Below are 16,955 nucleotides of genomic sequence, written 5' to 3' on the forward strand. Positions count from 1 at the left end.
TAACAGCAAAAACGCTAGCGGTTTCCACATTGCTAGCATTTCTGCTTAGTGTGCTCCTAGTTTCAGGCTTTGATGGACATATGATTGTGAGCCCCTCTGAGTGGCAGTGATAAGACTATATATTCTGTAAAGGACTATGGGCCAGACTTATCAAGAGTGTCTGAGACAAAATGCTGGTAGGCTTGTAGAACTCCGTGCAGAACTGTCTCAGGCACCTTAAGAAGCCACTAGATGGTGCTGTTTCCTTCCTAAACTGTTCTAAGTGAGGAGGAGCTAGTACAGTGTCTCAGACCAACAAACACAACAGTGTATGACTTGTGTGTTTATCCACCTGGGACACGAGCAGCCCAGGCTGTAATTACTCTCCTAAACTTCCATTCTTAAATAATCCCAATGTCTGCTCTGTCTTTTACACACATTTTTAACATGCTCTGAACAGTCAATTCTCCACACACTCGTCCGCAATTCCCCTCCTTCTCTTAAACAAAAAAACATCACCAGGGTGAAGGGGAGTTCACCTCAGGAACAAATGAGTGTGGGTAGATGGCAGTAAATTTAAAAAGGTAGCTATGAGGTGTCAGTGTACACCTGCTCTGCGGGGGTTAAGAAGTGGTATTAGCCACTTCTTATTCAGGGACAGTTCTGCGCTGTTTATCTAAGGAAAACTCTCAGAACTGCCGCCATCTCCCTTCACTTAAAGTGAATGGGAACTACATTTAAAAAAAAAAAAAGAGACAGATACTTACCCAAGGAGAGGGAAGGCTCTGGGTCGTATAGAGCCTTCCCACTCCTCTCCCGATGCCCTTGTTCTGGTGCTGGCTTGCCCGGTATCAGTATTTGACTAAATTAGTCAAATACTGCTTTACCCGGCCGAAGGAAGTCTTCATGGAGCCCAAGTGCTCCTGAAGAAGTGCGGCCCTGTACTGCGCCTGCGCAAGCACGCTCTTGCACGCTCACGCCTGTATAGTATGGAGTCGCACGTCTTCGGGAGGACACGGCTCCTGAAGACTTCCAAATACCCTTTCGGCGGGGGATTGAAACGGTGGGGGGGGGGAGCCAGCACAGGATAGAGAGCACCGAGAGGAGACTGAAGACTTTGTACAACCCAGAGCCTTCCCTCTCCTTAGGTAAGTATTTGCTTCATTTTTTTTTTTTTTAAATACGGTTCCCATTCACCTTAAGAAAGCATTGGGAAGCGTCTTAACAACGTGCAGAATACTCCCCCCTGTTAAGGACAGTTTAAGAAGAAAAAGCTGTTGGTGATGCTTTGATAAATCTTGCCCTATATATTCTGCTACAGAGCGCTGGATGTTTATTTCATACACTGTACGTAAGAAGACATTTGTTGCGCTGTAACTTTGATATACCGGTATTTTCCCCCTGTTGTTTTGCAGAGCTCTGGAGAGCTGACGCAGAGTGCTGACGATGATTGCTTCCTGGATGCTCCTCTCTTACCTTCCCAGAAGCTTCAGGCTGATATCCGGCCCATTTTCCACCCTGTCCCTACCGTCACTGTGAACTTCATCCTGCTGCTGGTGCAGGTAAGAATTTGAGGAACATCTCAGAACTATTTTATAACCAACAGATTCCAGTTTCACGAAGCAGCTAATTTATCACCATGTCATTTGGGCTCTGGGTTTTTTCTAAATGCTTATTTTCAGTATTGAGTTTTGGGTGCTAGAATAAACATTGATGGCACAAGTAAATAATAAAGGATGTTTAATATACTAGAGTAAACACAAATGATGCAGTGACACAGCTGTGTGCACAGAGGAATATCTGTGGGTTGTTGTTCCTGGGCTCTCATTCCAACCCTTCCAGCCTGATGTTGTCCGGTTTAAAGAGGAACTGCATTAAAAAAGAGCTTTGAACGTTTCACCCACACTATTATAAATTAGTGTTGGTATTTGAATTCGGGTTATTGAAACTTGGAAACCCAAATACATCTGTCACCACATTTCAGCACCCAAATGTGGACACCCTGTTGGAGAGTTAATTTATTTAAAGGGACCCCGAGCTGTTCTTAAAATCAAAATCGGGACTTACCTGGGACTTACTCCAGCTTCCTGTAGCCCGCGAAGTCCACAGGCATCTTCCTGGCCTCCTCCGTGGTCCCGCTGCCTGGTAATCCAGACATGCAAGTCGCCCGTGCATGCGCTGCATCATCACGCTGGGTGCTGTCAGCCTTCTGCACATGCAGGGTTCTCTACACGCTGTACCGCACATGTGCAGGAAGCTGACGGCGCCTATCGTGATGACGCAGCGCGCGCACGGCGACTTGCATGAGTTGCCGGATTAACGAACTGGACAGCGGGACCACAGAAGAGGCCAGGAAGATGCTAGGGACCTTGTGGGCTATTGGAGGCTGGAGGAAGCCTCACGCAAGTCCCGATTATGATTTTAAGAACAGCTCAGTATCCCTTTTAATAAGTGAACTTCCCCTGATCCTGTTCACATTTCTGGGTGCTGAAATGACAGATGGACTCCACGAATTCAAACACTAAACACTGCTATAAATAGAAAATGCAATATACTACTACTGTATCTAGCTAAACCTCACCAACTGTTGGACAATTTTGGTAAGTGGATTGCTGTATCAAATTCAGGCTACTATCACTTTAAAAAATGCAAACGCATGCAATTTTGTTTGTGTTTGCTATTCTGTCAGTCTGTGTAGTAGGTGTCCCAGCATCCTGCCAGATTCCTTGCTCAGCAGAATGGTGTTGTGGGAGAGAGGCTTCAGCTTACAAGTAGTAGTAGATGCCTGAAGTGAAAGGAATGTGGAGGTGGCCATATTTATTTATTTTTAAATGGTAGCAGTTTCCTGGCAGTCCTGCTGTTCCCGGTGACTGCAGTAGTATCTGGATCACCCGCCTGAAAAAAAGCATGCAGCTAATCCAGTCAGACTTTAGTCAGATACATATGGGGCTTGATTCATGAAGACAAATAGCATGCATTATCAGAGTAGCATAGTGAGCGCTACGAACTTATGCCTGCTAATTGGCAATGATGAGAGCTCCACTCGTCCTGCCCTGAGCCCCTGCGGGTCCAATCACTTTTAAGAACATTATCCCTGCACTTTGATTGGCCCAATAGGCTGACTGTCACTTGACAGGCAGCCTATTGGGGCATTCAAAGTGCGGCAATAATGTCCTTAAAAGTGATCGGACCTGCAGGGGCTCAGGGCAGGACAAGTGGAGCTCTCGTCATTGCCAATTAGCAGGCATAAGTTTTGTAGCACTCGCTATGCTACTCTGATAAGGTGTGTTAACCCTGATAAGGAATGCTGTTTGTCTTAGTGAATCAAACCCTTGATCTGCATGTTTGTTCAGAATCTATGTATTAGAGGCAGAGGATCAGCAGGATAGCCAGGCAACTGGTATTTAAAAGGAAATAAATATGGCAGCCTCCATATACCGGTACCTCTCACTTCAGGTGTCCTTGAAAAATATTTTTTTTTTTTTTTTTTATAAACCTTTATTTAAAGATTTCGTATTGAAATTGTGCAAAGCATGATCATTTTTAGTTTGGGTATACTTTAAAAGGACACTACAGCGAAAAACAATAAAATATGTGCAAACCTACAAATAAGTACATTTTTTCGAGAGTAAAATGAGCCATTAATTACTTTGCTGCTATAATGCTGTCACTTACAGTAGGCAGTAGAAATCTGACAGAAGTGACAGGTTTTGGACTAGTCCATTTCTTTATAGGGGATCCTTAGCAAGGCTTTAATTCTTTAAAAAGACATTCCCGAAAAAGGATTTAAACCATGATGCTGGGCAGTTGGACAGAGCAACCAAGTGCTTTTGAAAATAAATATATCCCTGAGAATCCCCTATAAAGAGATGGACCAGTCCAAAATCTGTCACTTCTGTCATATTTCTACTACCTACTGTAAGTGACAGCAACATAGGAGAAAAGTAATTTATGGCTCATTTTACAGTTTTTCGCTGTAGTGCCCCTTTAAGCTCCCAGCAGAATGCATCCACTACCTATAATTTATTTTTATTCAGTCAAGTGGTGAATGACCATCTATTGTATAGTTATGCCAAAGATTGGTCTACCACCATGCAGCAGCAGATATTAGACCAGATTTCAGTAGAGACCTTGGGCCCAATTCAATTCAGTTTTTCTGCTAGGAGATCATTTTTCTTCTTCTGTTTAAAATAATTGTGACAATTGAAAAAGTACCAAAAAGTAGGTGATAAAGTACTGTCAAAATTAGTTTGTGTATTTTCTTGCTGGCTGGTGGCTTAACCATTTCCTGGTTCGGCGACCACATACCTACGCCCCTTGAGACTTCATCTTCTTGAATGATTACTGCCTTGTCAAAGCTGATGGTGCAGTAGTCTTTCATAAAAAGTTTGTAAATAAAGTAACCCCTTGCCTCCCTTTTCCAACCCCATTTACCCCTCCCCTCCCACTTTTGTCAGTCTATTGCCCATTGACCCATTGATAAGTGTTTTTTTTTTTTTTTTTTTTTGGTGTGTTATTTTGTTTTTGTTGTTGTTCTCGCCATCTGTAGCATTTGCGTATATCTTACGCGTATACGCCCCTCCTTTTTTTATTTTTTATTTTTTTTTAATTAGTATTTACCTACCTGCCTGTCTTTATATCACTGACTGTACAGAGGCTGTACAGCGCAGTTGTGAGAGGAAAGAAGTTCAGGAATCTGATGCGGAGTGGCTTCTCACTGCTGATTCGGAGTCCCCCTGACTAAGAGCAACAGGGACTCAAGTTCTGAATCTGCTGTACTAGCACCAGCTCACCGGAGAAGAGAAGTGCAGGCTGGGGGCGCTGTTGCCGCCATAAACGGTGTCAGTGATTCAGCAGGTGAAGGACCAACACCTCACCATGGGAGGTCAGCAGGCAGTGTAGATAGTGGTAGCAGCCAGAGAGGTGAGAGAGTTGGCAGGTGAAGCCTGAGCATGTCAGCAAGGGTGCCTCATAGACACGAGGAGCCACAAGAAATTGTTCACCCCTCAGTGGTCACCCCCAAATATGGGGGCCCCTAACATCCTCACTTTTATGGCTAAAAGTGGCATATTGGTTAACGTTGAACATTTTTTAAGCCATATTTTTTTTTTTGTCCATAACAGATTAATTGCTTCACTGTATTTGTGAATTGACAAATATTCTATGCCCAACAATCCATAGCAGCCAGTCCCACTTCACCTTTTGCTGCAAGATAGAGACCCACAAATCCCTCGGAGTTGAGTGTGTTTGAGCCTCACATTTAACATGGGCCTTGCTAAAGAAACACAGCTATGCCATTACTGGTCGACCAATCCCATCTGCAATGCACCTATGTATTCGGCAGCAATAAACAGATTGCGTTATGAAATGTTGCTTAGGTGCCTGCATTTTTTTCAACAATGCTGAAAATGTACATGTGTGGTCCCAGCCCATGACTATTTTATTTAAAGTAAAGCCTCTGATGTCAAATTCCAAGAGATTTACATGCCAGAGCATCAAATAGATATTGTGTCCCTAGTCCCTTTTCATGGGAGGCTAGGGATTAAACCTATCCTCAGTAAAAGAGCCTGATATGGGGTAAAATTGTATGAATTATGTTGGACTGGCTATACATTTTCATTTAAAGTGAGTCTGAAGCAAAATTAAAAAAAAAAAAAATATATATAAATAAAAGACATGCTCCAAAGGAGAGGGAAGGCTCTGGGTCTTATAGAGCCTGCCTGTTCCTTCTACGGTCCCTTCATTCTAGCGCTCTGTCCCCTGTTAGTCTTCGGCCCATCGGTCAGAGACTGCTATCTGCTACTGTGGGAGGCTGCGGAAGTCTTCAGGAGCGGTAGAGGGGTGATTCCATACTGCGCATGCACAAACACGGATTCTCATGCATGCGCAGTATGGAGCCGCCTGTCTTTAGAAACACTCGGGCTCCTGAAGAAAGACTTCCAAAGTCCCCCTTGGGGAAATATTTGAATGGGGGAGCCAGCACTGGAACAAGCGACCGTGAGCGGAATGGGAAGGATTTATAGGACCCAGAGCTTTCCCTCTCCTTAGGCAAGTATCATTTTTTTTTTTTTTAATATTTATTATTAGATCTGTAACAATGGAAAATGTATTCCCGGAGTGGCCCTTTCACTCTTTCTCTCCTTCTTTTCTCCAGGTGGCCTTCGTGGCTTTGACAGCTGTCTCTGGCTATTTTTGTTTGTTTGACAATGTAGAAGAATGCAAGAAATATATCGATCCATTTAATCTGAGCACTATAGTCATCATTTCTAAAGTAATCCTTTGGTTGCTGCACGTGGTCCATGAACGGTTTCTCCATTGCCATCTCCGTAATGCAAGGAATCGGGGCTATCTTAAGCTTTACCGATCTACGAGCGATCTCAAGGGACTGCCTCTGCTTATAAATTCTCTAGGTAAAGGGTTTGTGTAAAATAACTTGTTTGTTACATTTTCAACATTGGCACATTTTTACTCTCTGGCCATAGCACACATTGGGGTGGACATGTGTAGCAGGAGGGTTTTAATGATAAACTGCATTTTATTGCAGTTCTGTTTGAAATGCTATATGCTGAATACCCACCGGCTGATTTGGGCCAGGGGATTCGGGGATCTCCGCCAACAAACGATCTTTCCCCAATCCATCTGGCCGAATCTGTAAGCATTGTTTGCGCCGTCAGAAACAAACTATTGCGTAAATGATCTTTTATACTATCACATCAAAACCTAGCGCAAGTCGATGAGGATCGTCGTGCAAAATCGCTTGAGAAAGTTATTTAGTGGGTATGGGCCTTTACCAGCCTGGATTTACATCACAGAAGCCTATAGGCACAGATCTCTTTGGCACCCCAGACTCTCCCTCCCTGAACCTACAAACCCTGCCAAACTGCACTGCAAGTGTATTGGCTGCCCAGTTGTCACTTCTCCCTTCCATTGCCCATCATAGGTAGCTACAGGTACCTCTTAGTATTAGGTAGCCAGAAGTACACTCCATATTAAGTAACTAGAGGGGCCCCCCAGTATTAGGTAGCCAGAGGTACCCTCAGTATTAAATAGCAAATGGTGCTGAAGGGAGATCTTGTGAATGGAATGCCGAGAGCTGGGTGCGTAACCTCTCATTTACACCCTGCTCGGGACTCTGCATAGGGAGGGAGGGAGGCGCTCGGGGATGGGAGTGAGCCACCTTTCCAACATCAGGTGCCTTATGGCAAATCCGGCCATGGCTTTTACTTGTGATTATCCTGAAAGAAGCTTATTTAAAGTTGAGGTAAGTCTTTGTAAATGTACTGAAAATCATGTTGACTGGTCACCCCCATTATGTACAGACCAACCAGCAAGCTCACGGTGACCCAGAACTCATTGGGGTGTGTAAGGGACAGTATGTACAGTAAAGGCTGTTGCTCAATGCCTCTAGTGTTACCTTTTTGATATATATGCTTGTGTTCCCTGTCCCTTCCATCTCTACCATTTCTTTAGAATCTTTCCTAGTCAGGTTTTTATGGTAGTAAATCAGATTGATTGTAATAGATATGTTCAGCCACCAGATGACACTGTTTTTGCAAGAAATGTGAAATGCAAGGCATGACAAAATGCTATATTTTCTGCTGTATGCTATATAAGTCTAAAAGATAATTTTGTGTTTGTGATGTTGCATTTTCATAGCCTCCCTGGCGGAATGGCTAGACTTGTCTAGGGAAAAATACCTGAAAATGGAGTCGGGCTCATCCAACAGTTCTAAGGCAGGGTTCCTTTTTTGTTTTTGTTTTGTTTGTTTTTTGCACAAAAAGTTCATACGCAAATTTTCACATGCTCTGGATACTTTGCAAAAATGTGCACACGAACGCACATTTTAATGTACAAAAACCACAACAACAAAAAAAACCTCCATGTTTTCTGTCAAAAAGCTGAAGAGTGGGGAAATTGAGGCCTGGCAGAAAGGGAAAATTTTTCGGACTTTAGGACAACCTTTCCTCCCCAAAAAGTGGTGAGAAAAAGTCACTGCATCTTATAGTCTGAAAACAGGGAGTCCACAATTCACAAAACACCGGCCGATATGATCCGCCACAATGTCGGACTTCCTGTATTGTCTCCCGTGTCCTCCTTTGTCCCAAGTGTCGTACTGCTCCCTCTGTATAGAGTAATTGACAGCAAGTGTTTGTCTCGCCTAATCCGAGGGTTTCCACAACGATCAAGAGACTTCTCCTTCAAAGTTCCCCTGCTGCCGGTCGTGTTTAATGATGCGATCAGGAAAAGCCGGCATTAGGGGAAGTGTGAGGGAGAAGAGAGATCTCTGATTGCCACGGGCCCTCTTAGATCAGGTGAGACGTGCACGCTGCTAATTACTGTACACAGGCGGGAAACGCAGCAGAACACAGGGACAATACAGCACTCATTTGGACAAAAAGTGTCACTGGGGGGGGGGGGGGGTACTATGCAGCCCACGGGTACAAAAGGAGGCATGGAGGATGACACAGCGGGACAATACATCGTACAAGGGGACAAAAAGGCATGGAGGACAGTACAGGACACGGTGACAAAAGGCACAGAGGAGGACATGGGGGCAATACAAGACACTGGGACAAAAAGACAGAGGAGGACACAAGGACAATAGACATGGGTGTAATAAAGTACACAGGACGACACAAAGGGGCACGGAGGGGGACAATCGAGGACACAGTGGTATGAAGGTGGACACAAGGGGGGCCCAGAGAAGGACACGGGGACACCGAGGTATAAGGGAGATATAATTTGGGGAAGAACATCCACAAGATGCCCCTACACCACGGATGCACTAGGTTTATAGTATATATGTATTTTTTCCCCTTGTTTTTGTCCTCTAAACCTAGGAGTGTCTTCTAGTCCAAAAAATACAGTACATTTGACATGATTTTGTGTTTTAAAAGTTTTATTATACTCAAAATGTAAACTAGACTCTTGCTTGACACATTTTGGTAAGTTAAAGGCAAAAAGTTAACATAGTTTGGCACAGAAATGGTAACATTTATTATGTGCTTGGTAAGTTTCCTCGGTCTCAAAGATTTCTACAGACAGCCACAAGGAGGTGCTAGAACTTCAGCTTTGTTTTTTTTCATTTACCTTTGATCATTTGAGTATAGTCCTAAAACTGTAAGAGAACAGTATTGAAAAAATAGCAAGCCTTTTAATGTGATGTACCAAAAGCCGATTTGTGAATTGAATCTTCACTGTATGTAATCATTAGTATTACTCTAAAAGGTGCATTATTGAATGCTGGCTCAGATGTTCAGATATAGTTTGCAGTAGCTTCACATTTTTTTAATGCATTTCACTATGAATTTGCATTAATTAGCAATGCACAAAAAGGTGGGGCGTTTTTTCCCCCCTTTTTTGCATCGCACAGCTGTACTCTGCTCAATACATATTGTTGACATGATATAGCAGTGCAATTTTGCTATAAAAGTGTCCAGATTGTCAAGATATAAATTATATACAACCTGAAAATGGACCAGTGAAATTTGCCCACTCCATCATTCAGTTGGCGGATAGCTGGGTGAAGGCATCGGCTTTAACACCATTGCAGAGATGGTCCTGACTAGTCCCCCTTCCATTTATAGCTCAGCATAGTGGCAGTACAGTACACTGGCACACGGAAGGGGGTGTTCCGGGTGTCTGGAACCACCCCCTTGCACCTAGACCGGAAGTTCCTCCGGAATCTGAGCAGCGGCAGCCACTGAATGTTATAGTGCAGCTGCCGCCTACTCATGTGTGTGCGCAACAGGGGGCCCCAGGGGCCCGCCAGCCGTGTGGGGGGGGAGCGATGTCGCCCTCCCGATTGAGGGACCCCCCAGCCAGATATACTACTTCTTCCCTGCAGTCTCCCGGAGGCAGAGCAGGGCTATGGCAAGATGGCTGCCGAAGCCCTGCTCTGGAGAATATTTGTGTCTCCAGTACAGGGCTTCGGGAGCCATCTCATAGCCCTGCACTCTGCCTGTCAGCGCGGGAGATGTGCTGCAGGAGGATCGTCGGGGAGCTGGTGCCAGATGCTGGGAGAGGAGAAGACTTCTGTCAGGTAAGTGAATCGTCTCTTTTTTTTTTTTCACAGGTGCATTTTTATTTTTTCTAGTTTCTGCTGCCTAAATTGTGATTTTCAGGTGTCTGCTGCCCACATTATGATTTTCAGGTGTCTGCTGCCCACATTACGATTTTCAGGTGTCTGCTGCCCACACTACAATTTTCAGGTGTCTGCTGCCCACATTACGATTTTCAGGTGTCTGCTGCCCACATTACGATTTTCAGGTGTCTGCTGCCCACACTACGATTTTCAGGTGTCTGCTGCCCACATTACGATTTTCAGGTGTCTGCTGCCCACATTGCGATTTTCAGGTGTCTGCTGCCCACATTGCGATTTTCAGGTGTCTGCTGCCCACATTGCGATTTTCAGGTGTCTGCTGCCCACATTGTGATTTTCAGGTGTCTGCTGCCCACATTGCGATTTTCAGGTGTCTGCTGCCCACATTGCGATTTTCAGGTGTCTGCTGCCCACATTGCGATTTTCAGGTGTCTGCTGCCCACATTGCGATTTTCAGGTGTCTGCTGCCCACATTGCGATTTTCAGGTGTCTGCTGCCCACATTGCGATTTTCAGGTGTCTGCTGCCCACATTGCGATTTTCAGGTGTCTGCTGCCCACATTGCGATTTTCAGGTGTCTGCTGCCCACATTGCGATTTTCAGGTGTCTGCTGCCCACATTGCGATTTTCAGGTGTCTGCTGCCCACATTGCGATTTTCAGGTGTCTGCTGCCCACATTGCGATTTTCAGGTGTCTGCTGCCCACATTGCGATTTTCAGGTGTCTGCTGCCCACATTGCGATTTTCAGGTGTCTGCTGCCCACATTGCGATTTTCAGGTGTCTGCTGCCCACATTGCGATTTTCAGGTGTCTGCTGCCCACATTGCGATTTTCAGGTGTCTGCTGCCCACATTGCGATTTTCAGGTGTCTGCTGCCCACATTGCGATTTTCAGGTTTCTGCTGCCCACATTGCGATTTTCAGGTGACTGCTGCCCACATTAAGATTTTCTGGTGTCTGCTGCCCACATTGCGATTTTCAGGTGACTGCTGCCCACATTAAGATTTTCTGGTGTCTGCTGCCCACATTAAGATTTTCTGGTGTCTGCTGCCCACATTGCGTTTTTCTGGTGCCTGCTGCCCACATTGCGATTTTCTGGTGCCTGCTGCCCACATTGCGATTTTCTGGTAACTGCTGCCCACATTGCGATTTTCTGGTGTCTGCTGCCCACATTGCGATTTTCTGGTGTCTGCTGCCCACTTTGCGATTTTCTGGTGTCTGCTGCCCACATTGCGATTTTCTGGTGACTGCTGCCCACTTTACGATTATTTTCTGGTGACTCCCGCCCACATTACGATTATTTTATGGTGAAATGCTGCCCACTTTACGATTATTTTATGGTGAAATGCTGCCCATTTTACGAATCATTTCTGGTTAAACATTGCTGCACTAGGATTATTTTCTAGTGAAACGCTGCTCCGTTACGATTATTTGGTGCCTATGGGGAGGGCCCCATCCTCATTTTCGCAGGGGGACCCAGTGATTTCTAGTTACGCCCCTGGGGGAGGGTCTCTCTGACTGGCGGTATGAGAGTCGGGGTACTAGGGGGGGCGGCACAGAGATACATTACCTTTCTCGCCGGCGGTGATGGCGTCCCAGGTCTCCATGGCTAGTTGGCTACCTTTCATCCTGGCTCTAACGTGATATCACCACGCCATCTAGCCGCAGCGGCCACGCTATATGCAGGTGGATCTGGCTATACACACTGGCTATATGCAGGGGGATCTGGCTATATACACTGGCTATATGCAGGGGGATCTGGCTATATACACTGGCTATATGCAGGGGGATCTGGCTATACACACTGGCTATATTCAGGGGGATCTGGCTATACACACTGGCTATATGCAGGGGGATCTGGCTATACACACTGGCTATATGCAGGTGGATCTGGCTATATACACTGGCTATATTCAGGGGGATCTGGCTATACACACTGGCTATATGCAGGGGGATCTGGCTATACACACTGGCTATATGCAGGGGGATCTGGCTATACACACTGGCTATATGCAGGGGGATCTGGCTATACACACTGGCTATATGCAGGGGGATCTGGCTATACACACTGGCTATATGCAGGGGGATCTGGCTATATACACTGGCTATATGCAGGGGGATCTGGCTATATACACTGGCTATATATACAAGGGGGATCTGGCGAAATACAAGGGGGAATGTATTGAACAGGGAGTTATCTGGCTATATACTATAAATGGGGATCATGTGGTTACTTATCCTAACTAGGGGGGGGGGGGAGAGCCTCATCTGGCTACCTGTGTGATAAATGAGGGTCATCTGGTCACCTATACTAAAGAGGGGTGGGGTAATTTCGTTATCCATAATAAAGGGGGGGTTATCTGGCTACTTAATCACTGCCACATTATATATATTTTGGCGAAACACTACTGCATCATGTGTATTTTGTAGGGAAACACTGCGCATTGTGTGTATTTTGTGGAGTAATGCTGTGCATCATGTGGATTTTGTGGGCAAACGCATGCGCGGTAGTGTGTGGCTTGATTGAAAATCCGGGATTTGCCCCTGCAGTACAATTTAAAAGAAAAGAAAAAAACTAAAATAATCCTTTTAAGGGCTTACTGTAACTAATGGCATTCTTCACCTGAACTGTGTACCAGCTACAAAACGGCAATAAGGTCGTGCTTTCTGTAAATGAGATTTGAATCCTGTGCCACCAGGGTCTGAGCCTCTCCATCATTCTGGGTGGAACTGCTCAGTCTCCACACTGTGTGCTGCCGATTGCTCCATGGCAGCTTCACATTTTCTTGGTAATAGCTGTGAACCGATCTCCAGATTTACTCCAACGGTAAACTCTGTACTAAAGGCCCCTTACACACATATGAGGCATGCTGCCCGACATTGCAGGGCCAAGGCTGTACAGACACCTCACTAGCCTGTAGGGCCGATGGTGCAGCATGCAAGTTGTTTATCACTGTGGGCGGGGGGGACTGTGGAGAACAATGCTCTTGGCCAGCACTTGCCCGAGTTGATGCGTTGGGTTGATCGCTGGGCTAGGCGTCTGGAGGCATCGTTGGCTGATGTGCATATGCTGCTAGAGTCTTGGTTGCCTTGGCCGAGTTTCACCTAGTGTGTGCTCACAGCTTAAGACTCTTAACTGACTAACATTCTTAAACTGGACCGGATTTCAGAACTTCCTCTCTGCTCTAAAAGATAAGCAACAGCATAATAACCTTTTAAAGAAAAACGTGTTACAGCTGATACAAATCTTGCAATAATCTGCAGTGTATCTACTTCCTGCTTTCAGGGAAGCAGACATAGTTTTAACATCCTGTGTTTACAAATTAGCTGCTCTGCAGAGACAGCCATCTGGCACAGCTGAGAGAAAATTACACTTGTGATTGGTCACAGATGAGGGGGAATTAGTCAGGCTAAACTCTATAAATACAGCCAGGGTGTTTTCCTTCTGTCATGTGCAAGAATTTGGGTCCACTTTAAGTTATGGAAACTCTTATGCCATATCTCCAAAATGTTTTAATCTGTCATCCTGATTTGCCAATCATTGAACTGAAGGTAATAACTATAAAGGCTGACTTGCATCCAGGGAATTCCTGAACAGCACCTTTATAGATAAAGATGGCATTAATAGCGCCTGGCTGCAGGTGTAGTCTCTCTAGACTTCACCATAGCATGTTATACAGTTAGCCATAAAAAGCTGACAACAAAGCTCTTTCAGCTGACTGCAGGATTGTGCAGCTGACACACACTCCTACAAAGTAGGGGTTTCTTATCTGATCTACAAAGAGGGTGTCAGATTCAGCGTAATGGACTTGAACATCTATACCAAGGACCAACCAATTCATCCTGAAACTGAGTTTTGCGTGTGCTGACAACCTTGTAATTGACAATCTAAAGCCTGCAAAGTCAATGAGGAGACATTACAAGGGGCTCTGTCTGGGCTGTCAGAATGCTAAAAAGAGAATTCACTAAAGGCAACTCCAGCTAAAACTCTGCCGAGGATGAACTGAGACAGAGCTCTGCTTGCTATAGCCTGCAGTCATATAGGCAGTGGCCATAGAGGCCATGGTGGCGTTGTGTGTCCTGCAGAGCCACATCTGTATTAACAGGAATTAAACCATTTATTTCAAATTAAGAGAATCTCTATCACTGAATGGCAGATGGGAACGTTGTATAATTTTGACAGCTTATATGGTGGTGGAGTGACTGGGAAAGGAGAGGGGGTCTGAATCAGGAGTACATAATGGACAAGGTGGGTGGGTATGATTGAATCCTGGTGACATCAGTGGGAGCGAGGACACGGCAACGCAGGCGCAGTGGTTTTCAGACTTTAAAGTCTGAAATTCCAGAAGTGAACTAGAGGCGGGGCTGGAGCATCGGTGAGTGGCTGCGCGGGCACAGGGCAGTTGGCTAATGGTGTAATGGTTAAGGGCTCTGCCTCTGACACAGGAGACCAGGGTTCGAATCTCGGCTCTGCCTGTTCAGTAAGCCAGCACTAATTCAGTAGGAGACCTTTGGCAAGTCTCCCTTACACTGCTACTGCCAATAGAGCGCGCCCTAGTGGCTGCTGCTCTGCTCTGGCGCTTTGAGTCCGCAAGGAGAAAAGAGCAATATAAATGTTTTGTCTTGTCTCGTCACAGGATGTCTGCCGGGAACCATTAGGAGCCCATGGTAAGACCATTAGGATCCCCCCCCCCCCCCTTACAGTATCCCTTTAAAGAACCAATACCATTCAATGTACAGCAGGCTATGCTCTCTATATTTGCATACAGCCTCTTGATCAGCAAGTGCGGACACTTCACAATGCTGGGAAGATGTGATATCTAGCCAGTATATTTTCTCTGCTGAATTTTCTTCTTCATGCAAATGACAGAGTAGGTTTCACCTACAATGAGGAAAGCAATCTTTCAGCCCCAGACTGTGGAAGGAGTATTTCTTCCTGGTTGGTTTAGTGCCTGACTGTTGTGGTAATGCTGCTATTTCTGTGTGGACGAGTGGCAGTGTAGGAAGTCGAGTCTCCTGGCTGCTCTTTTTCCTATTTTGACTTTGCATGGATGAGGGTGTATTCGTTGGCCGGAATGCCCTTTTCTTTTTAGTGAAATGTCTGACTCTGGAATGTTCCACTTGTATCTGCCCTCTGTGCTCTCTGAATGTCTTCCTTCATTACTCTTCTTATCTGTCAGTCAGGTCCTAGAATCCGCTCCTTGCTCTCTCCATCACATCACATTTCAGAAAATGGAATTTGCCTTCTGCTTTTCAGGCTCTTTTGTTTCGAGGAAAGTACGTCTGGGATCTTACAATGCACCCATATAATCTCCATCATTTACTCTATCTGTGCTGGAGAGGCTTTGGGCAGTGTGAATTAGGAAACCTTTAGCAGCATGTAGGGGGTAGCTCTCACCTTGTAGCACTGGTCCCAGGTTTCATCTGGGCCAGGACACGATCTTTGCAGAGTATGTATATTCGCCTCGTGTCTGAGTTGGGGTTGGGAAAGATGGTGTCTGGAGCTTTGTATAAAAAGGTTAGAAGTGTGAACTGGATGTTTTGGCAGCCAGTGGACTGATTGCAAAAAGGCAGTTAAAGTGGACCTGAACTCTTGCACTGGACAGAAGGAAAATGTAGAGAAATGCACCCTGAATGGAGTTTAGCATATTTAACTGCTCCTCATTTGTGTCTAAGGGCTCTTTCACACCAGAGCCAGTTTTCTGTACTTTAACACAAAGTTGAAACTTTGCGTTAACCAAGGTAAAATGAAGCCCATAGGACTTTCATTTTACCTTTCACACCCGACGCTGAGGTTCGACGCACCCGGGAGCTTTTAATTGTCGAGAGCCCACGTTTTTCTGTCTGTTTGAATTAATTACTACCACCGCTGATTGCGTCACACCGCTACATCCCGACGACACTCCGCAGGGCATATAACGTGTGCAGGAGAATGGCTCCTGCACACGTTCTAGATGTGAAAGAGCCCTCATCACAAGTTGTAATTTGATCCTCCCCCTGTGTCACATGACCATGACAGATAAGCTTATTTGAAAGCACAGGCTGTAAACAATATCTGCTTCCATAAAACAGGAAGTAGAAACTGCAAATTTATTTTAGGATTTGTATCAGCTTGTAATCTGTACATGTGTTTTTTTTTTTGTTTTTGTTTTTTTTTGTTTAAAGGTTTTTATGCTGTTGCGTATCTTTTTAGAGCAGAGAGGGGTTCTGAGTTCAGGTCCACTTTACTTAAGATAAGCAAGGAAGTGCTAGTCTTTTTACTAGGCCGCAGAGTAGGATGTTACGTTTAGGATTGTGTACAAAAAGATCTTTATTGTATAAGTGTAAGTATGATTAGACACAGCTAAAAATAACGTGCAAATGTGCAGTCTATGAAGAGGAGTGGAGCGGCGATGGCATCGGTAACAATGGGGCATCTTTCATGAGCAATTATAGAGGGGTACAATGGGCGGAAAATGTCACAGAAAGATCTGGCATGATGCCTTAAAGAGAATCTGTAGTGTTAAAATCGCACAAAAGTAAACATACCAGTGCGTTAGGGGACATCTCCTATTACCCTCTGACACAATTTCGCCGCTCCTCGCCGCATTAAAAGTGGTTAAAAACAGTTTTAAAAAGTGTTTATAAACAAACAAAATGGCCACCAAAACAGGAAGTAGGTTGATGTACAGTATGTCCACACATAGAAAATACATCCATACACAAGCAGGCTGTATACAGCCTTCCTTTTTAATCTCAAGAGATCATTTGTGTTTCTTTCCCTCTGCAGCTATCTTCCACTGAAGTGTCGGGCTGTTTCTTCCTGCAGAGTGCAGACAGCTCTGCCTGTATGTAATTCCTCAGTATGTAAAAGCCCAGCCAGCTCAGAGGAGGATTT

General features: G+C 45.1%; 1 protein-coding gene across 2 annotated transcripts in view; it reads left to right on the plus strand.

Annotated features, from left to right (window-relative positions):
- Positions 1-16,955, plus strand: part of TMEM192 (transmembrane protein 192) — a 91,295-nt gene that overhangs the window by 33,374 nt on the left and 40,966 nt on the right. For both annotated transcript variants that reach the window (XM_068278837.1, XM_068278838.1), the window contains exons 2-3: positions 1,395-1,541; positions 6,134-6,389. In XM_068278837.1, the coding sequence (XP_068134938.1) occupies positions 1,395-1,541; positions 6,134-6,389 (403 nt within the window). The remainder of the gene's footprint in view (positions 1-1,394; positions 1,542-6,133; positions 6,390-16,955) is intronic.

This window comes from Hyperolius riggenbachi, chromosome 1 (genome assembly GCF_040937935.1).
Source record: "Hyperolius riggenbachi isolate aHypRig1 chromosome 1, aHypRig1.pri, whole genome shotgun sequence".
NCBI lineage: Eukaryota > Metazoa > Chordata > Amphibia > Anura > Hyperoliidae > Hyperolius > Hyperolius riggenbachi.